The sequence below is a fragment of the Pomacea canaliculata genome, linkage group LG9 (assembly GCF_003073045.1).
Source record: "Pomacea canaliculata isolate SZHN2017 linkage group LG9, ASM307304v1, whole genome shotgun sequence".
NCBI lineage: Eukaryota > Metazoa > Mollusca > Gastropoda > Architaenioglossa > Ampullariidae > Pomacea > Pomacea canaliculata.
In genome coordinates, this window is record NC_037598.1 from 25577357 (window position 1) to 25599914 (window position 22558).

General features: G+C 36.3%; 2 protein-coding genes across 4 annotated transcripts; one reads left to right on the forward strand and one right to left on the reverse strand.

Annotated features, from left to right (window-relative positions):
- Positions 1-696: 696 nt before the first annotated feature.
- On the reverse strand, positions 697-6706 carry LOC112571919 (death domain-containing protein CRADD-like). Of its 3 annotated transcripts, none has more exons than XM_025251324.1 (4): positions 6631-6706; positions 4373-4591; positions 3925-4029; positions 697-3149 (listed from the first exon to the last, which is right to left on the reverse strand). In XM_025251324.1, exons 1-4 carry the CDS (start codon positions 6647-6649, stop codon positions 2818-2820), a joined length of 675 nt encoding a protein of 224 aa, XP_025107109.1. In that variant the 5' UTR covers positions 6650-6706; the 3' UTR covers positions 697-2817. The 3 variants fall into 3 exon arrangements, with proteins under 3 accessions (XP_025107109.1, XP_025107108.1, XP_025107107.1); XM_025251323.1 differs by lacking the exon at positions 6631-6706 and adding an exon at positions 6109-6363; XM_025251322.1 differs by lacking the exon at positions 6631-6706 and adding an exon at positions 5790-6052.
- Positions 6694-22393, forward strand: LOC112571918 (acyl-CoA dehydrogenase family member 9, mitochondrial-like). Its single transcript, XM_025251321.1, has 18 exons — positions 6694-6988; positions 7476-7569; positions 8578-8679; positions 8878-8984; positions 9444-9544; positions 10219-10366; positions 10974-11076; positions 11550-11623; positions 12931-13006; positions 13312-13382; positions 13669-13788; positions 15958-16086; positions 16490-16569; positions 16875-16992; positions 17636-17713; positions 18454-18582; positions 19725-19797; positions 20134-22393. The coding sequence occupies exons 1-18, from the start codon at positions 6725-6727 to the stop codon at positions 20232-20234; spliced, it is 1968 nt and encodes a 655-aa protein (XP_025107106.1). The 5' UTR covers positions 6694-6724; the 3' UTR covers positions 20235-22393.
- Positions 22394-22558: the final 165 nt, after the last annotated feature.

The window sequence follows — 22558 nt, forward strand, 5'->3', positions numbered from 1 at the left end:
TTACTTTTCTATTTTGGGACGAACTGACTTATGGTGAGGGGCCAAATGACCGCTCCGGGGAAGAGGTGGGGCAAATGGAATGATTGTTGCTCTGTTGACACTAACGGTGACAGCAAAGCGAATATCTACATAGTAATGAACAGAGAATACTTCACAGGTGTACAGATATCCATAACAGCAGCAACGGGCAAGCCGAACAGGATCTGACACAGCAGCACCATTAGGTTTACTAAGGCATGTCGACTTAGTTCCCATTCTGCTACATGGATGCTAGATGTGGACGCTGTTTGCTGACACACAGAATCCAGGCATTCGAAACCAAGTGCTCTAGGAAAGTGCTCCAGATTTGCTACCATCATTCAATATAAAGAGTGTTGGTTCCTTGAGACAACAGTAAATATTTCAAGTGTTTCCGATTTTGTCAAGTGACCTGGTACAACACTCAAAGACTGTCCTTCAAGTCCGACCTGCTTACTGCTGAATCTGTAGTGAGCTACAGCGTCCATCTGGCATAATCCCCCTTCCTGAATGACCAGCACAAAATACAGGGAATGAATGCTACATTGGACAATAAGGGCTAAAATGGTCAACCACTGGCAAAATACTTTCATCAATAAAAGTTCCTCATTTTGATGCTTATGATGCTTTCATTCTCATTGAATAATCCAGGTTGAGATAAATCATAACTCCAAGAAAAAAAATTAGTTGCCTTCTTTAATAACCACACACAATTTTTGAAGCATCCTAAAAATTCTTAGTAAACAACCCAGACTGTATTGTGATCAACATCATGTGCCTTAGAATGGGATAGAACTAATCAGTATGTAGGGATTTAGTTGCAGAGTCAACAAAATCGCTGTGGTGATGCATTCCATATACCATCTGGACCAGTTGTCATGACTATATGAATGTGATATCTTTAAACTCATCACCATCATCAGTGTGCATTCTTTGCTTTAAGTGATCTTTCCAAACAACATTTTCCAACAAGACTGCTCATTATTTTCTTTTGAAAAACTGTAACAGTGTTGTCCATGACAGCACATCTTATCCTTTAGTTACTTTCTAGTAAAAAATTTCCTTTGAATATTGGCTTAGGATGTACTCCACAACAATCAAAACATTGCATTTTCAGTAACATGATTCCTAAAACCTATCTTTTTATATATTAAAAAACCCCATGATAACATGATGCAAACACTAAATTGGCTCTTGCCAATCCACTCTCCACATACTATAAACAATGTTATGTATAGAGTGATACGAAAATTTGTGCAAACCTCTTAAAGATTAAAATATTTATGGCCATCAGAAATAAAAATAATTAATTCTCTTGACTACAACAGAATGTGAAGAAAGTTAAAAGAACTTTGCCAGACGACACTTCTGGCTAGTCATATCAAAAATTACTTTGTTCACTACCACATTCATATGCACAGTTCCTGGCCATGCTTACAGCAAAATGCAGATGAAATGTGGGCATCCACAACCACAGCCAAAAAGGCACTGTAGAGGATAAAGTGACTGAATTCATCCAAAGCAGTAATAAAGTACCATGCAGTTCCACCAAATGCTTGATACAAAACAGTTTACCCTATTTACACCCACACTTTATCAAAATTTAAAAAAAATCACAGCCTAACAAGAGCTCACCTTAACACTATTACAATTGAATGATAAAATAAGATTAAGAAAACAGCATCATTTCCTTTACCAAAAGAAGTTGCATTAACAATTTTAGATATTTTCTCTTCAATCACATACACACAAAGTCAAATACACATTTACAGTCACATAGTGGAAAGAAAATAACATGCACATTTACAAGCAACTCTACAGCAGATCACTAAGCATGGAAATGACTCAAATACTTGTACTTCGTTTAAGGCTGAAATGCACTTAGCAAATAATGTAAATAATGCACACAAAATACTTTTGTAATCATAGGTTGTAGAAAAACATCTGAATGTAGGAACAGCAAAGTTCCCATAAAATCAACAGTCTATAGCAGACCTGGGCAAGGGGCGGCCCTCGGGCAGCATCCGGCCCGCCTCCTGTCTCTGACCGGCCTGCCCGCTGGCCCGCCCGCCAGTATATATACAATATTGGGTAAAACTGAGTTAACTATATTAGTCCAGCCCTCTAAAACCATCCCAATTTCTCATGCGGCCCCTTGGGAAAATTAATTGCTGACCCCTGGTCTATAGGGATAGATCCTAGTGTTACTTTTATTAATTATGCCACACATAAAACTTGTACCCATCAACTGTTATTTCATAATCACAGATGCACAAGCAATGCTGTATGGGTGGTTTTGGCATGTCGTGCATGCATTTCGTTATCACAAAACTGCAGAACCAAGAGTACAAAGTTTGTCTTTTAAAAAAAATTAAGAATCATCTCTAGTCTTAAAGTCTTTTTTTCTGAAAGTCTTCATTTTAATATTAATCAAAACGTTTTATCAGCCATATATGGCAAACCCTACAAATTTGGAAACTGGCAGAATTAACTGACAATGCAACCTCTATCAGTTTAGGTGATTACATCAGAATGGATCTGAATCTCATGAGAACATGTGATTAAATCTTCCTTTAAAGTTAAATAACAAAAACAAGTAGTCTCAGAAACTGGCTCAATTAACACAGATGTTGCAATCTCCAAACAAAATGCCTACATACTCAGCAATTCACAAAAGAAAGACGAACAAAAATTATGAGCTGTAAATAGTGCTGCCTAGTTTTGACAACTGCAAATGCTGTTCAGTCAACATATCCAAAACACACTTTATTAACAATTTCTCTTACCACAAACACATTATTAGCTACTGACTGACAGTGCCATCTTTTTAACTGTTTCCCACTCAATGCTACACTGATTATTCACGCGTTTCAGTGCCTCTAGAACGCGTATAAGTGTGCCATTTCTTGCTTCGCGCTGCTTCCATTTGATGAAAAGATTTGCAATTTGCGTAGTTGCAGAGTATGGGTTTGACATCTTGATCTGTTCAATGTTGACTTGTGTGAGGCCCAGATTTAGAAACACATGCTCCCAACCAGCACCCATTGCTCCAGAAAGTTTGCTGGCTATTTGATCTGTGATGCACTGGTTCTTAGTATTTTCTGGAAGCTGCTCAATCCATGCAAAGGGATCTGAAAGTCAAACAGGAACATATTTCATAGTTTCTGAGTATTTTTACTTTTTGCATTCTTTGAAAAAAGTAATGTAAAAAGAGAGAGAAAGAAAAAGTGTGTGTGTGTGTGTTTTTAAGCTGAAAAATTGCTTGCATAGCATACGATTTCCAATTAGTTTGTTGCTTATTTACTAAGACCATTAATTATTGTGCTACATGTTTAAATACAAGACTCTGCTGAAGAACAAACCCAGACATAAAATTCAAAAAATTGCAAGTATCTGTCTTTTATATATAACAGTTTTTCAAATATTTAAAAACAGCAGTTGTCTACTGTATAATCAAGTTCCCACACCTTCCCTAAATAGTACACAAACCAAGATACACACACCATGTGAGACAAGTCAGAGTGTGGCATGCAGGCAGACTGCACTAATGTTAACATTTTGATTTCATTAACAAATCCTTTTCTAAAAAAATGACAGTTATGTCCAATTACTTCTACATATACAGACAAGCAGGATGTTAGCTATTATTTTCAAAACAAGGCAAGGGCACTCGAGGAGTGTGAACATGCGCTTTAAAAATTTTGCATTTATTATTATTAAGTGAGATAAGAGTGATTATTCCTCCTCACCCCCTTTTTTTTTTTAATGAAAATTTTTCTTTCTTAAATACAATGCTGGCCATGTTTGTCTACAGTGGTGCATGTATCATACGTATGAGAGTATTTATGTATACTGCCAGTTTCTGAACAAAATACGAAATTCAAATATTTGTTTCTAATAATATACCTGCTGGTACTTCTACTTCTATATCTGTTTCCCTTATTTTCTCTGCCAGATGCTTATATCCATTTTCCTCAAGTGCATCAAGGAAAACCTTAAATGCATCTTCACCTGGAACAAAAAATGTAATGCTTTCACAGCAACATTGTGTGTACATAAGAAATATTCTTATTTGAGCTTTATGGAGAAAGGGGAATTGTGGGAGTGGTTGTGGGGGTGAGACCAATGGATGATTCGGATCATCAATAAATGAACATTTACTAATGTTAAAACCTTTTTAAAGAAATCACTCAGTGGGAATTCATCAAATTATCTTCCTTCCTGTGGTATTCCAGCAAATGTTAAGATAGAATTCTCCAAGAATACCTTGACACACCACTTAGCACAGTCACTACAAACCAGCAATGAATCAAGATAACAGAAAAATGACAATTAGAAAAGGCAAGCTTTGTACCTGCACGTAATATGAGCTCCACACATTTCCCAACACGGTCTCTTCGTAACTTCTCAGCTTTTATGGCTTCCCGATCATCCAAATTAAAGACTAAATTTGAGATCAAATAATCAATAATGTCATCAGGCTCTAAGTCTTTACAAAGGACATCAAAGTTCCTTTGTATTTGGCAATGATCTCTAGGCCTTAGCTGCCCCTTTTTCACAGGCATTCTGGATTCTGCAACACAAAACAGAAAATATGTTCCTTAGTAGCCTAAAAAAAAAAAAATTAGATTATTCATTTTTCATGGATCAGTTAAGTGTTTAACACAGCAGTTCTCAACCTTTTACTTGTGACGCCACCCCGACGAACAAAGGTACGTCCGCGCTCCCCCCTTAGCCAGCAATGTAAGCTAATTTCACTAGTACCAGTTTAAGAAACTTTTAAAAAATGACCACCTTCGCGCCCCCAAGGGGCCGCGCCCCACCGTTTGAGAACCGCTGGTCTAACAGAATGAAAGTAAAAATATAGACTGAAAAGACATACTGACACCAATGCAACATTGACAAGATTATTCCTGCATTGCCAAAATGATGCATGTCAACTATTAGAATATCTTTTTCACTCAGTGTAGTCATTGAATGATGCTGATGATAATAATAAAGGTTTACATATAGAGCTCTTTACCCACCAACAAAGACAGACTCAAGGTGGTTACATACATGGAGTTAAATAAGTACAGACTCAACAGTATCAAATTCTTTTTTTGCAAATTCATTCACTATCATTCAAATCATAACTACTTATTTAGTCTCTCTTATTCACACACACACACTGACTCAGGGTGAAGCACAAATGGTCAGCCCTGGGTGGGTACGCAAAGACAAGCTTAATCATATGTCAATAATGGTCGATGTGTATCAATAAAAGTTTTTTACTTTTTCTGCATTTGCTGATAAATGCTTGAGATTTAGATAACTGTTTCATAGTCCTAACTTGGAAACACAACTGTAAATTCTACAACAGAACAGACAGCATGAACGAAAGAGAATTGAACTGATTACAAACTTGTAACACGTAAAGGTATATATACACGTCCGTGCATAGACTACCGACCAGTTCGACACGACGACTCTTCTACACTTTTACCTCCGAATCATTACAGATCAAAAAGCTCACATGCCGAGTCAGCCGGTGTGATTCTTAAAAAAAGCTACAGCTTTCTCTCATTCTTACTTTTATTTTGTGATGTTTTTGGTTTGTAGTCCACTTTCTAAGGACACATTAAACAACCCCCCTCCCAATAAAATAGTGACTCTTAAAATGATATAAATTTCAAACAGGAGTGCTCGTGATAATAATTTAATGTAATACCTATTGAGAGGCAAAAGAATTAACTACACAGCTTAATGAAGAAGCGGTTGTGTACACTTACTTCTACCTCTTCTATGCTTTTTATTCTGAACCTTTACCTTTCTTAGTTTTCTACGTTGAAGAGTACGTATGTCACTCTTCGAGATGCGAGTTTCGCGATCTTTGGGCCACATCATAATATAAACATGTATCTAAGAACTGATATTCCTCTTTTTGAAATTGTCTTTAAGTTCTTTTTGTATAACTAAACTTATCCTTCAATTTTAAAACAAATGGTTTCTGCGGCTATATTTACAGCTCAGTAAATAACCCTTTGATCCTTAATTTTACCATAGCAGGTTAATTTTACCACGAACTATTACGGGAATGATATATTTTACCATTAGTGAAAGGAACTACGATCATATATAGGTCACTTCGCCTCAAGACTATTTCGCGCCACACTAAAAGTCCTGCGTAGGTCAATTTCTTTCCACGTATGATCCATTTCATCCCAAGACAGAAAAGTCAAATCGTCCCAAGCTCAAAAGGCAATCGATCACCGATATAAAAAAAAAGTAGCTATTAACGTCAATTATTACAAAAAGGGCCATGTGTTGTTCAAACTACAGATAGGCAAGCAGAATTTATAATCCCCAAGGTAGGTGTGCAGTGACTAGATCTTGTACTGATCATATCAATATATAATGGCAGTTGATAATCAGCACATCATGCACATGTGTGTATAAATAAAAGATTTTCGTATCTGTACTGCTTGCAGACGATTTTTAAAACGAGACTTCGGGTTTAGTCACGTTTTTTCATTGCTTAGGCTCGCCGAGACTAACAGCGGAGCACTTCTCAAAAGGTTAAGCGTTGGTCTCGGCAGACAGCAGTCCGTGATGGTTTGTTAGAACCTTTACCTTTCCTGATTTTCAACATCAAAGAGTCCGGACTTTGCACTCGTGGAGTAGCGCGATCTTTGACCGAAACCCTCAGCCAAACTGCAGCATAAACATGTATCTAAGAACTTACATCTCGCGTCAGGTTGTTAACCATGCATTTAAAATCAGTGATAATCGAAACGTAAGTTTACTGAGATTTCTATCTAATGCTTCACCTTCAACCAAGGAAGACCTGCAACTAGCGCAAGCAAGGCCAACTGCGGATACCAGTCTGAAATCCGAGGCAGATCAGACCAGTGTGTCATCATTCCGGCAAAAGAAACCCCTCACAAATGCTCCGTTTGCTAAAAATCTCTTCTTGGGAGAATTTGACAAGGTAACGATTAGTATGATGCTGATATATTGAAAACTCACAGTGTATTATACATATGTTATTTTGAACCAATACACGTCTGTGGTGTTAAAGCACTCGGACGATATTCGCGTATAATTTAATTTAGCATTGTGTATTTATAACTGTTATTTCTTTCACCTAGATTAATTTTGATTTATTTGATGAGCCTGGGGGTATGTTACTTAATAAATACCCTAATGATTATTATTATTAGTATTATCAGTGCACGGACGTGTAATACTTTAGTTCGTGGTCACTGTAGACTTTTTTTAATGAGTGCAAGTGTCCAGGTAAGTCTGTGTGTTTGTGTGTGAGAGAGAGATGCACACCCCTCCCCACATCCGTATATATTTCAATGGGATGAATTGGGCTATATTATATCTATATCTGTTCTGACTGCAAGATCTGACCTTGGTGGTCTCAAGAACCTGTCATTGATGAGGCAACCTTTGTGTACTTTGCTTTCCAGGAGATGCTGATCTATCCAGAAATAAGTGACAAAGAAGAACATGATGAATTGAATCACATGATTGAACCTCTAGAGAGATTTTTTGCTGAAGCAGGTAAGCATATTCGTATTAAGAAACTTATGATATGATAATTGAATTCCCTGTGCAGAGGTGAGCATAGTGTGCTAAGCATAAAAAAATGAGCTGACAGTTAACTATGTGTTGTTAACAATGAAAAACACAACTGGCAGTAACTGATGACCTTTTCTCATGGAAGTTGATGACTGGTTGCTGTCCTCTGGCAAGCTGATTTGCTGTTTTGTTTCTTGGGATTCCACAATGGGCTGGTATCCATCACAGTGCTGTTTGCCACTTTCTAGCTCTTAGTGAAGGAAGAAACTGGTAGATTCAGCATTAATAGTAATGTGTGATCCCTTTATAAGCAGATAGTAAGTCATTCACTGTTTGTAGCATCAATGTCTCATTCAAATAAGAACTGTAACAACAAATGTGTGTAGATTATAAATACATCTGTATAGATAAGCCTATGATTAGAATTTTAAATTCATTTGCAGCAAAAATAAGAACCTAAGACTCCCAGGGTAAGAGGCAATCTCAAACACTGATAAATATTTTTTTAAGCAACAAACATTTCATAATTTCATTAGATGGCATTGGGATCCAGGTTTTGTTTGTTATTCAGTGACCCACATGCCTGAATTAGTTCTCTTAGTCCAAGGGTTATCCATGGTAGAGTCATTTAGAGGTTCCCTTTGATCATGAAGCTACAGTTTTCAACCAGGTTATTTTTCCATATCTGTAGCTTTTATTGTGTTGATTTTTTTGGTACAATTTCTACCTTTCATATTATTCCTGTTATTGATTCGCATTCAGAGCATAACTCTGATGTTGTGGTAGAGCTATACGTCATTATCATAATCATCGTCATCTTTGTAGAAAAAGTAGTGATATTGAATATTATAATTGATAACTAGTAATGAAAATCTTTTCATTGTTCTGAAAACCAGCAAACTGTTCTAGGAAACATGCCAGTCACTTTTGCTAAACACTTCTGTAAAACCATTTTTTTTTGTTTGTTTGTTTGTTTTTTTTTTTTTTTAGTGGACTCAAGACAGATTGATATTAATGCTAAAATTCCTGAAGAAACAATGCAGGGACTGAAGGATTTGGGCTTGTTTGGACAGCAGATACCTGTGGAGTATGGTATGTCATAAAGTTTGAAAAATAAATTAACCACTAAGGTTTATATTTTTATCTTTTTTTTTTCTAAGCTGATCTCTATGGATTTTTAAGTATAATTATGCCTTAGATCAGGAATATGGCAGACATCTTTTGGCATGTGTGGTGTGATGTGTGTGTGGGTGTTTTTATGCTGATAATAATGGCTTAGTGTAATTTCAGGTGGTCTTGGGTTGAATGCCACCAAATATGCCAGAATTGCTGAAGTTACTTCTTTAGATGGTTCCATTGCTGTTACACTAGCAGCACATCAGGCAATAGGACTGAAGGTGAACAGATATTTCAGTATAACTTCAAATTACCAATCTTTGCTTTACTTTTGTCACTTGTTGATTGGAAAATTGTGGGAAAGCTACCTGGAAATTATTTTACTATAAAGCAGGAGGGAAGGGAACGGGTGTGTGCAAGGTTACAACCAGCCTTGAAAACAGATTCCACGTCCAGAAAGGAATGTGTGCCCTGAGACAAAATCTGAACCCAGGATTTTACAATCCTCATTGCATTTGGGATGAGAATAACCACTGAGCAACCTGACTCCAGCTATATTCTATGATTGCTCCCCTTTGCAAAAAGATAAATATTTATAAAGTACATTTTCAAAACACATCATGGCATATTTTTCTGACAGACCAACGTATTAGCTTAATTTGAAACCATCTTGCAGCTTAATTTTGGGCTCACCTTTCGAACAATCAATCAGTAAGCTGCATTTTGATGTCAATTTTTAGGGAATTTTGTTGTCTGGAACTGAGGAACAGAAACAAAAATACTTGCCAAAGCTTTCTACAGGGGAGCATGTTGCAGCGTTTTGCCTGACAGAACCAAGCAGGTGAGTATGCCTGAAACTAGATTTCTCCAATGTCTTTGCTATAGTCAGAGAACTGCTTTCTTGGTGATAAAAAGGGGAGATCATTTTCTAGGTGATGAAGTACAAATAAGTAAGCACTCAACCATTCACTGTTTCGGACAGAAAGGTTGACAAATTTTCACCAGGGGTGCAGGCACATGGACAGTGTTTACCCCTTTCAAAAAAAGCGTATGGTGTACTATTTTGATCAGTCACCTACCAGTCCTAGTCCTTTTTTAACCCCTTTCCCCTTTTTCCATTTATTGGTACTTCCCTACACGTTTTCCTCTGCAGAATCATGCTACTCTCAGTTCTTGTTCTTGATTCTTCTTTGCATTTTCAATAATTGTGTTTTTATTAGTCATCAGCACTGTTGTTTATTCCTCCATCCTTCATATGTTGTCTATGTCTTGTCCTTGTCTCAAGTACTTACAAGCTTGAATTTCACTGTAAAAATTGCATGTTTATTATTTATTATTTATTATTATTATCTTAATTGATAAACCATTTCAACTGTGTATTGTAACCTTTTCTCTTTTTTATGATAAAGATGCAGAAACTCAACTATTTTTATTTTACCTAGAATTTGTAAATCTTTCTTGTTTTAGTTACCTAATATTGTTTTGTTACTTAATATTTTTATTATGTGTTAATAGTGGTAGTGATGCAGCTTCCATTCAGACACGTGCAACACTGTCAGAAGATGGCAAGACGTACTTCCTCAATGGGGGAAAGATCTGGATCTCAAATGGTGGCATTGCAGATATCTTCACAGTTTTTGCCAGGACAGAGGTGGTCGTTGATGTAAGCCGTAATTTAAAAAAAAAAAAATTATGATAAGCTAAAAGCACTCTACCTATCACTTATTGGTGATCAAGAGAAGAATGTTGATCAATAACAGAAGTCTGCATGTTTGATACCACATCATGATAAAATGTATGCAAAGGTTAACAATGCTTGTATGTGCAAACAGTAATTTTGGCTGTGCATTTCTTGTCCAGACCTGTACAGAGTTGTGAGAAGAGAATTTTGATACACATTTTGTTGAACCATTTTTGAATTGTGCACGAAATGCTATAAAAAAAAGTAAAAGGGAAAAGGGTGTATTTTGAGAAAATGTTACTACCATTTAGCAATGGGCCATAAATTTGAATAATCATGAAGCAATCTTTTCTGAATTGGTTTAGATCATGGTTCTCTTCCTAAAGTGTTATTATTATCTTTTCTGCATTTTTTATTTATTTATTTATTTTTTTTTTTTGGTTGCTATGTTAGGGGTCATAGGCTGTAACAATGCATGTAGTACTTCCGTAGAGTATACAGACCATCTAATTAATGCCTACTATGTGTGTTATTATATATGTGTGTGCATGCACACATATTCATACATGTTTTCCATACATTTGTATAGGGAGAGAAAAAAGATAAGATAACAGCATTTATTGTGGAGCGTGCTTTTGGAGGCATAACAAGTGGGAAGCCAGAAGACAAACTTGGCATCCGTGGATCTAACAGTGAGTTGTCAGCACACCTGCATACAGCAGTAGTAGTAATAAGCTTGCACAACATAGCATTAAAGTCTTATGTGAATGTACTCTCTGCATACAATCCACTTGTGCTCTACATAACAATAAACAACAGTAGCATTTGAAACAAGTTTCAAAATCATATAGCATTGGTGCAGTACAAACAGAATTGCTGAAAGGTCACTTAACATAGGCAATACCAGATTTCTATATATATTTATATGTAATTAATCATAGCTTTCAGTTTGAAATATTATGATGTGTCTCTCAGTTTTCTATTGTGTAGAAACATGCAGAAAAAAACTGGTGTCTGTCATTGTATTTTTTTTTAAATGTCCAGAAGAATAAAATTTCATTGGCTTTCTTTGATAACAGAACTTTTTTTTGCAACTGGTTCTCAAACGTAAAATCTCAATGAAAAAAGGATTTTGATTTTATTGTTTATTCTGACTTTCATGTAGCTACTGAAGTTCACTTTGAAAACACACCTGTGCCTGTGGAGAATGTGCTGGGAGAAGTTGGTGGAGGGTTCAAGGTGAGACATACAGTTTCAGTGGTAATCTAGTGCTTTAGATGAATAAGTCTACAAGGTTATTATCATGACTGTTGCTGAAGCTGATACATGACTTACTTAAACCAAGTGGGCACAGCTGTATGAGATTTAAAATCCAAGAATAACTACAAATTAAACAAACAGTTAATGCTAATTTAGAAAGTATTTTCTTTTAATGTTAAAACACTTCTTTTGTCAATCATCCTTTCTGGTCCATCAATATTTTTTTTGTAGGTAATTTGTGTAAAGCGTTACAGTCTTAAGGCTTCTGTTCATTTATAGACTGGTTATTTTGAATATAGAAGAACATGAAGAAAAACTGATTGCTGACGTCTTGATTTGGACAGGCAGTAATAAGCTTTATCATCACTGATAGATCAAATCTGATACCTGTCAGTTCTGTTAACCTTGGCGTGTTCGATCTGATTCACAGATGATAGGGACTAACTTTAAACAATCAGTGACATCTTGATATCTCCATCAATCAGACTCTATGGATGCAGAAATATATAGGACATGGCATGTTATTTCTAGGAAATTAGACATGTCCATAGGGCAGTTTCTTCTGGAATGTACCTGCATTACACTTTGATAGCCCTTGTAGCCCCTCACTTTGACTACGCAATTTGTAATCAGTGCTTTTTATTATAAATTGATCTCAGCTACAATGGGTGCAAAACAGTGCAGTCGGATTAATAATATAGAAGAAAAAATTTGACCACATATTCCCCCGACTTATTCAACTACCGTGTTAGCCAAGCCTGGATTACAAGCTGACATACCAATACTTTATGGGGTCACTTCCACCACTGCTATCTCTTTATTGTTTGCCACAGAATCTTCATCTGTCAAGTACATTGCTTCTTATCACCCCTGAATCTTGAGGTTTTAGTCACAGAAATTTCCATTATTCAGCCTCTTCTGTGTACAGTGCTTTTCCAGCCTGGCTAAAAAAAATAAACTGTTGAAACGGGATCTGTAAACATGCTTGTTCTGCTGACCGTTTTACTAATTTTTGTGTGTATATGCATTCATGCAAGCACACTTTTGTATTGCATGTGTGTGTGCATCCACATGTGTTATGGGTTTGGTTTATGTGTTCATGAGTGAGTTGAGAGGCAGAGGAATGTTTAGTATATAACTTTATTTTACCCATCACAGTTAATCCTTTCCTAAAGATGTATTGCACTTTTACAAGAACTCTTCATCTCCATCAACATTGTAACACCTTGAGCTTTATGCCATTTTAAAACTTGTGGGTTTTAGTCTGAATGATGTGCTTGTTGCAGTTAGCAATGAACATCCTAAACAGTGGGCGCTTTAGCATGGGAAGTTCTGGTGCTGGCATTCTCAAAAAGATGATAGGTATGTTTGATATAATACTTTTTGTTAATTATTATGACTTTAAGTACATGTGCATGCTCACGGTCAATATTTTTAATGTGGGGCTGCTCGAGGAGAGAGCAGGAAAACAAGGAAAGGAAGAGAAAGAGCAAACTCATCAATAAACAAAAGTAAAATACTGTGAAGTAAATATATTTCTCTTCAATAAAGAGGAAAGGAAAATGCAAGGGGATATTTTTGGCTCTCGGGAGTGCAGTTTCTCCTATGAATTATATCACACAGAGAAAATTTCCTTCCCCTTTCACTTAATCTTCCTTTTCCATTAGGTTGGACAGCTGAACATGCTGCTACCAGGTCTCAGTTTGGTAAACGACTGTCAGAGTTTGGACTTATTCAGGTAACTCTGCCTCATATGTCTTTCTTCAGTATTAAAATCTATTTAAACAATTGAATGTAAAATTCTTGCATACAAACCAGCAGGTTTCTTAGTTAGCTTCTTGACAAGTGTTTTATAACTTTTAAGGGGAATTTTTTTTTTAAAAAAGCTTTTTGAATGACCCTTATGAGTTATGAGTTAAAAGAGTTATGTCCATTGCACCAGAAATTAGTTTATATAGCATCTCTCCATTAAAATGTTTTAATCAGTTTTATTACATTTCAAATCTTGATGATAAAACATGCAGGAAAAATTTGCACGCATGACAGTGACAGCATATGCCATGGAGAGTATGGCTTATCTCACTGCAGGCATTATTGACATGTACGAAGAACCTGACTGTTCAGTGGAGGCAGCCATGGTCAAGGTGAGTTCCTGTCCTCGGGGTAGATGACGATCCTATTGCAGGCAAAATTGTTTAAAACTTCATTTGCCATTGATAAAAGTCCCTTTATTTTATTTGGAACCAAGCACCATGAGGTAAATCAGTAAAGTGGCTTATGAGGGGTTGTTTGCCAAAAAATGTCTGCTTGCAATATAACTCCATCTAGTTTCAAATGTTTGTTTCTGTGGCTGTTGCTTGTAACTGTGCGTTACTTTCAGACAAGAAAGAAAACACAAACAAAATACCTGAAATAAAAAATAGATATGTAGAGGGCTGGTAGGCTGGCGTTTGTTGTTAGTTTTTGGCGGGACCTGCTCAGGCATTGCGAAAGAGGATATTCGGCAGTGATTGGCTGGGGTTAAAGCTACTAATTGCCCCACCTGTATAGTAGCCTTATGGAAAGTTTAGCCTTCCGAGAGATATACAAGGGCAGAGCTAAGACAAAACGAGAGAACAGACGTCGGTGGAGGAGACAGCGAGCACAGACATGCGGTAGAGAAGAGACAGCCTGACTTTTAGTGCCTCTGGCGATTTGACACAGCCGTGGCCATTGTACAAGCCCATGTATTAAAGGGTCGCACACCTCTTGACTGTTCCTGCCTTTGTTCAAGTGTTGGAAGTTTGTTGTCCTCACACCACAACCCCCACCACTCGGCTACAAATATCAGATAATATCAGAGAATTATTTTTAAAAACCCCAAATAATTAACCTATTTCACAGACATACACTAAGACATTTAAATCTTACGTTCCCCCTTTTACAATAAAGTCTTTCCATTACAGTCACTTCTGTAGACAGTCCTCTTTGAAGCCTCCTTCAATAGGTAAAGAGTAATGAGAGTAAAAATAAAGGAAGACAGACACAATAATCTTTTCTTGGTTGCCGTCCCTCTTGAAGTCAACCAAGATCAGGCACATCAATATGAAGAATGTTCAGATAAAAGAAAGGGGAAAAAAACCTGGACAGAAAAAATGTAGTCCTTAAAATCAGATTTAAATTCATTATACTACTAATTTAATATTGCCCAATTAATAATTAAGTCAAAAATTTGTGCATTCAAAAAGATTCAAAAGCAAATCTGACAGCCTCACCTCAGCATGTGTTCAGATGAATAATTTACACACTTTTTAACAAGTCTGGTCAGGCCTTAGCAACACATCAAGGGAAAACTGTCAGTCAACAAACAATCCCAGTCAAGGACACAAAACAACTGCCAAAGTCACTCTTTCTTTCTCTGGCCTAATCTTTACAATTTAAACTAGAGGAGCCTCTCAATGATGCTGTTATGTTAACTCTTAGCACTGCATAAAAATATAATCACATATTAAAACAATGGTGTATTTCTTAAGATGCCAAAGATATCAGTGGGTGATGTTTATTTTTATACTTTGCTGCTCTCAGGTTAACAGTAAACCACAAAACCTATAAATCTTTGGAAAGGAGAAAACTTTGTAATAAAAGTAATTAAAATCCAAGACAATTCGGTTAACTTTTCTTGGGGCATATGAGCAGAGCCACTTTCGTGGTTCATTGTGCACTGCTGGCAAAGCCATGTTCATGGCCCATTGCACTAAGAGGGCTAAAGAAAAAGTCTTCGTCCTGAGATGCTCACACCTACCCACATACTCCTGTGCACTCACCACCTTCCATCCATTTCAGTTTCCTTTTCATCCAAATTATTTTGGGAAAAAACTCCAGATTTGTGAGAATGGCATTCATATAATTCACAGACACGAGTATTTTTTTTGATGCATTATCAGGATAGGCGATACAAATCAAGATTCTAAATCATCAGGTGCTGATTGAACTGAGAGATTACTTGAAGAATAGGTGTTACAGATGAATACATGTGCAAGAAAATGGAAACAAGGATTAGTTAATAAATGAGACTACATTTTGTGTTGATATAAACAGGATTATTTGCTTCTTGAAAATTATTGTACATAATTATAATTTAATTTGTGTTGAAAATTGGTACACAATAACAATAATGTATAAACGTTTTTTTTGTATTGAATGTCATCCCCCCCAGAAAAAAATGAAAATCACAGATCATTTATTGGCTGTCAGAATTTTAAAGTCTAGCAGATTAAGAAAAAAGCTAGAGCTGACACTTTTTTCCTGTGTTACTGGATGTATTTGATTTGCAGATTTTCAGCTCTGAGGGTTGCTGGACGTGTGTGAGTGAGTGCCTTCAGATTCTGGGAGGCCTAGGCTATATGAAGGACTATCCATATGAGAGATACCTCAGAGACTCTAGGATCCTTCTTATATTTGAGGTGGGTGCAGAGTGAGTAATCTGTATCCTGCTTGATGTGCTTGTCATCCTTTGAGAAGGAAGGAGTAACATTTTCACACAGGTTTTTAGAATCATCATACACCAACACAACAATCATGGACTGGTGCACTTCTTGTCAGCAAAGGGCTATCAAAATTCAGTCAAAATGCAATGCAGCGTTCATCACAAGAAACCATCAAAAGTTTCACTTTTACTGCACAGCATACTTTAAGTGACTTATTAATATATTACAAACAGCTTCAGTTCATTCTTGCTGAAAGACCTTTAAAAGTTTAGACATTATGAAAGCTAGTAAACAATCGAAAGACAGTAGAAATATGTCTCATTTCTCTACAGGAACCATCGCTAAATGTGTTTGTTTTTTTTCGTTTGTCTTTACTCAGGGAACAAATGAAATCCTACGCCTGTTTGTTGCACTACAAGGATTGCAACATGCTGGCAAGAAGCTGAAGGATCTTGTCAAGTGAGTGTACTGTGTATACTGTGTGTCGCAGATTTTCTCTGGGGATTTATGAAGGAGGTATTCATGGAGGGCATAATACAAGATGAGTGCTGAGAGAGTGGGCTTTATATATGTCTGCGTTCATGAGGAAGTGTGAGCAATTTACCATAAACCAATGACATTGCTGGGACACTTTGGGAGTAGGGTGCGTGTGAGAGAGAGAAATGTATAATTATTAGGGGTGGGGTAGTGTGATTATTGCCATGCATGTACGATATTTAACTCTTAAAAAGTATTTGGCAGTAACACTGCTCTCATGTTAACAGGAAACTGCGTGATCCTTTCAATAATCCAAAGCTGGTGTTTTCCACAACATGGGCTCGTATACGGGGCACCCCAACTAAGAAACTTTATTTAAATGAAGATCTTCATCCATCCTTCCGAGTCAGTTTGTATTTTGATTGCATTTCCCTCCAACTTGTTTTATATTTGAAAATTTCTTTATAACACAAGATAATAACAACCTTAGCATGTCTGGTATGTTTGGCAAAGTTTTGTCATTTGATGATTTTGCTTTGTTTTGTGTTTTTGTAATGAGCTCGCACATTTTTAATCAATAACTGTAGACTGGAAAAGATATACAGCTAAAGTATTACACTGTTTATACCATGGAGTAACAACAAGAATTTAATCATTATCAACCCTAGAGTCATGTTCAAATTTTACATGTTCAAAATAAAGCTCAGGCATGCTCAAAATGCATTCTATGTTCGAGAAGAATCTACACACAAATGTGGAACATAACTGCTCAAACTGTAACAATATTATGTTCTGTTTGGAACTGCTGCTTTGGCCTTACATTGCTCTTCTACTGTTTTGCTCATTATATGTTTATCATGATCACTAGGCTTATTTAGTCAGATCCTGCTTGCAATCTTTTCTAATTTTGTGTTGCAGTATAATCTGTCAGGTATATGGTTTCTTATAGATTCACACAGTAGGTTTCTTTTTCTGAAGGTGGACTAGTGCATTAAGAAAGAATTTATTTTAAGAGAGTTACACCCTGATAACCTTGTATCGGTTGCAGAAAGAATCAGAAATGCTGGAACAAGGGGTTCTTCAATTCCAGAAAGTTGTCGAGAGCATCTTGATAAGACATGGTAATGTAAGTCAGAATACCTGTTTTTTTGTTGGGTTTTTTTTTTTGCAACATGTAATGCAGTTGCAAAAGATGATCACATTTGTTTATTATTTCAGGTTGGCATTGACAAGCAAATATACATGTTCTTTTTTACCTCCTACCCCATTTCCTCAAGTTCACAAAGACAAAGTTGCCTGTTCATTCTGTAATTTTTTATCTTCAGTGTTTTTTTGTATTCAGATGTTTTCAAAGATAATTTGTATGCCCAAATCATGTCTGTTTAAAGCTGTGCCATGTGAGATTGTGTTCATGTTTTCCAACCGCCTGTTCAAAACTGATTTTCATTAAACATTCTTAGAGTGTGTATAAATCTTCCAAAGGAGGCTACAACAAGACTGAATCTGCACAGTTTGGCTGCAAACAACCTTTATGCCATTGCAAACCCTCCCACCCAAAATTTTAAAAAAAACTCCACCAGACTGTTACATCATTTAAACCAGTTGTATTTCATTAAACGTAAATTAATTTTTAATGCTTTTTGGAGTATTGGTGGGGTGTGTTTACATCTGCAGACATTAGCAAATGGCCTCGGCATGCTGTAGCATGATGCTTTTTGTAAATTTGTTTTCTTTGTGAAATGACAGGATTAACTTCTCAGTCAAGAGAAGCAGTTTGAAGGTAGTTCACATAGTAACAGAGTTACCTGCCTTGATGATTAAAATCTTGTGTATTGTACCTGTCTGTGCGTTCCTATCGTTTTTCAGAAAGTTGTAGACCAGCAGATGGAACTGAAGAGGGTGGCAGAAATTGTTATAGACCTGTACGCAATGACTGCTGTTTTGGGTCGGGCCTCACGTTCCTACTGCATTGGACTACGCAATGCTGACCATGAGGTCATTCACAGTTATTTGTAGATTATACCTTATTATAAAGTATATAATAAATTAAGATCAGTACATATCTGATTAGTTGATACGATTTAATATTGTTTGGTTCATACAGTAAAACAATGATAATCAGTTTGTCAGTTTTTTCCCCCTTTAAACATTCTAAAGAGCTTCAGCTTATCAATGTGGTCCCATGTCTTCACAATGGATCCTCTGATGCTGTTATCTGCAATGGGAGAAGTGGAATCTTCATATGCCACCCAGAATGATACAACATTTCTAGATTTTTACCTGCTGGATCAACATCATCTTACTACTGAGCTGAGCTCACCGCTCTATGGGAACCTGCCAGACTTGTCAGCATTGAAGCCTACATCCATCTCCCCTCTCTTGTTGTCTTCATGATGAAATTCAGATCCATCATCCAGAGCTCGAAGTCCCACAAAGAGCAGCTGGAATAAGACACACATCATCTCCTTTATCACTCTTTCTCTCTCAGTACACGAAGGTGGCTGTAGAGAGGCTCCCTGTGCACTGCAGCTTGTCACGAGGAGGCAGAGTCATCAGGTCTGGCAGTTGTCTGGAGCAGCCAAATCAAGCTGTCTCCTTCAGTGAAGCCATAGCTCTGCTTAAGCACCATTTTAATAGCCAGTGGGCAAAAAAACAAAAAAACTCGCCATCCGATGACCAAATGCTAAATCTGAAACACCACCAGCAGAACCTTATCTTTTACCTGCACACTGGACACTGCTGCTGTCAAACACTGAATACTGCCCACACAGGATGGCTCACAGACACCTGAACATCTCTGCCCACCACATAGGCATGGACAGAGCTGTGGCTTTCGGGAGCCACACTGGAAGAAACCTCTGAGGATCACCTAAAAAAACAGAAGAAAAGTCCTTTTCATAATCACAGAAAAACCTTAAATCTGACAGGCATGATCTCTGGAATGCAAAAGGAAGAAAAAAAAACATTTTTAAGTATTAGGAAAACAATCTTTTATCATAAAATATTTTAGAAGTAAGCAGCCATATGAGCTTTATTTGTTTAATAAAAGAAAAAAAAATTCAGGTCAATTATTGCTAGTAGTTATAGCAGTAATCGTCTTATAAACTTAATCAAATATTTGTTTTCTCATGTTGCAGGTGATGCTAGCCAAGACTTTCTGCTATGAAGCCAATCAGCGAATAGTTCATAGAGTGGAAGAACTGGACAAAGGTGAAAATACTTGTGTAACTTTTATCTTGCATTAAAAAAAATAAAGGCACGATAAAGTCATACACAGCTTACATTAGTCCAGTTATGATCCCCAACAAAGAGAATACATTAAATGGGGATAAGGTCTTTTTTCTGTTATCCATCTATGTCATTGGTGCCATACAACTTTGACTTTAAATTCATGCATTTTTTGAACTCTAGGATCTCAACCCATTGAGGTTTCCTACATAATCTGTTTACAAATTCTTTTTTAAATCTGTTTATTATTTATATGAAGACTCACTGTTAAAGATAAGCTAAACTTTTAACTTAACTAGCCTTAACTTTGTGTTCCAGGTAGTGCACACAACATGGATGAGAATTATCGGCAAATTGCTGATACTATTTTTAAGAATGGTGGCTATGCAGCTGAACATCCATTGGCACGTAACTGGTGATGATCTCTTAAACTTTTGACATAAAATTTTCAGTGCCAACAGTTTGACAAAGTTGTGACTATGCATGCATATGATTGCTTGGATTTGTGTGGGTATGTGGCTGGGCTTTGAATGGGTGTGAAAGTTGGTCACTGATCTGAAAATGCTGGACAAAACCTGCACTTGCATTGTAATAGAACTTGATAAGTTGTCACCACTTGGTCATCTTACTACTTTTAATGTCATGTTAAACATGTCATGTCATGGAACATACAATAGATTGGTACTTAACTCCTCAATTTTGAAATTAAAAAGGTACTAAAGCAGTTAAAAATAAAAACGCATTCAACATTGACAATTTATGACAATACAGTGGCAGGGCATTTCAAATACTGAGACATTATTGCCTGAGAATCACCAACATGGCGGCTTGTCAACTTCAAGAAGAACCAGCCAGGGTTTATCCATTAGTTTCAGATCAGTAGAGTAAATGCCTGTAAGCAGACCTAACAATGTTAAGCTGTACCATGAGTCATTCCTGCAAGCTTCCATCTGATTGGAATATTTCTGCTCTTTTACATTGGTTGTCACTCAAATGATAGGATAATTGATGAGATTGTTATGAACAACACTTTATGATGACTGAAACCACTTTCATGAATTTTTCATAACCACCAGTTTTTACCTCTGCTGTACAAGTATTGGTAATCATTGTTACAAGTAATCAAGTGTCATCCGCACCAGACCCATTAAAGCAATGAGGAAAGGTTGTTGCATGGCAAAAATTACCTGGGTATTTGTACAGAGAACATTCTGGATAGGGGAGGATATTAAAAAGCAGAGACTGTGAATTGTTTTGATACCTTGAACTTGCTGCTCATTTTGGTAGCATACGCAGGTTTTGTTGTTCTTTTGGATTGTCTAACCCTTGGTAAAACAGACTTGTACATCTTGGCATGATGTGATCTTTAATCACAACCTGATGTTCTGACTGTAGACAGCATAAAATCAGCATATGAAATGTACCTATCTCTGTGCCCAATATTTTTCGTTGAATGTTTGTTTTCTGTTCCCAAAAAAGCAGGATAACAGTAAGTTTCTGCACACTGGTCTCTTAATTCTCCAGTCTTGCTGCTTGTCCATTGTATTTTTAGTTTTCTAGCCAATCAAATGAAGGCTGTTTCTCATTCAGTAAATGACATGAAGACCATTAACCTTTACCAGAGTGTAGCATGCACATAAATGACTGAAAAGATTGGGGCAATTCTTTCTTGTGTGATTGCTTATTTATCTGTTGCATTTCCTAGATGCCAATGCATATTCCTGCATAAAAAGATTGATAATTTGATATAAATGCTTACACAGGACAATAGATCTATGTTTTTTAGAAAAACTTTACATTTCACTGACTGCTTACCCACTGAAAAGTTGCTGTGATCATAGAATTTAGCTCTTATGTTTATGAAGCATGTTGTAGAATGTAGACTTTCAATGTTGGTTTTGTTGCTTTTATTACCTTAAGTACTTTGTTATTTATTAATGTGAACTATTTAAAAGTGGTTTAATAAATTAGCATCCTTTGTAGGTCAGTGCTATGGTTTCATTTTGACATACCATTTATCTGAAGAAAAGTGAGTGGTGATTGTTTTGAAAGACAGAACAAAGTGCTGTTTACAAAAGCTGTATGAATTTATGAAGAATTAATTTTTTGTAACAGATTTATTTAAGTTAAACTGAGAAGTAATGATATAATAATTATAGTGCTGATGTCATTAAAAAAATGATCGTTTATTAGTTTTCCGTAATCAGAATACACTTTCACAAATCAATGACTTAAAGGTTGTTTTTTTTTCTCATTTGTTTTACACAATTGAAATAAAACTACATTTTCATGCATAATTTGAAAATATGTGTATTTGAATTAAGTTTTAGTTGAATTAAAGCAAAAAAGAAAAACCAACAGCCATGTCAGATAACTTAGACTCTTAGAAAGGGTCTCCTCAGGAATTTTTCAGATGCTATAGATTTTATACAAATGTACAGGTGTCTGATGTTGCCACACAGTGTATAAATCTTTACATGGAGATGTACATAGGAACAATTTTTTTGGGTGAAATACATTTTGCATTGTGCATGAAGGAGTATGTTTCATAATGGTGATTAAACAATGCCTAAATCAAGACTGGTTTATTTATATATAATTCAAAATATGCTTCAAGCGAAATGGCTTTGTTGGTGCTTTCTTCGTCTTCTTCTGCAGGTGTGGTTTTGTGTAGGGTTTCTTTTAAGTCAAAAAGTTCATTATAAAATAAATCATACTAATAATGGTATGAGAAGTCATGATC

Excerpts from the sequence above, each read along its gene's own strand:
- LOC112571919 (XM_025251322.1), bottom strand. The coding sequence starts at position 5,904 with ATGATGTGGCCCAAAGATCGCGAAACTCGCATCTCGAAGAGTGACATA. Across the intron at positions 4,592-5,789 it reads AAAGCATAGAAGAGGTAGAA|AATCCAGAATGCCTGTGAAA; the intron begins GTAAGTGTACAC and ends TTTGTGTTGCAG. Across the intron at positions 3,150-3,924 it reads AGAAGTAGAAGTACCAGCAG|ATCCCTTTGCATGGATTGAG; the intron begins GTATATTATTAG and ends TTTGACTTTCAG.
- LOC112571918 (XM_025251321.1), top strand. The coding sequence starts at position 6,725 with ATGTATCTAAGAACTTACATCTCGCGTCAGGTTGTTAACCATGCATTT. Across the intron at positions 6,989-7,475 it reads TCTTGGGAGAATTTGACAAG|GAGATGCTGATCTATCCAGA; the intron begins GTAACGATTAGT and ends TTTGCTTTCCAG. Across the intron at positions 11,077-11,549 it reads TGGCATCCGTGGATCTAACA|CTACTGAAGTTCACTTTGAA; the intron begins GTGAGTTGTCAG and ends ACTTTCATGTAG.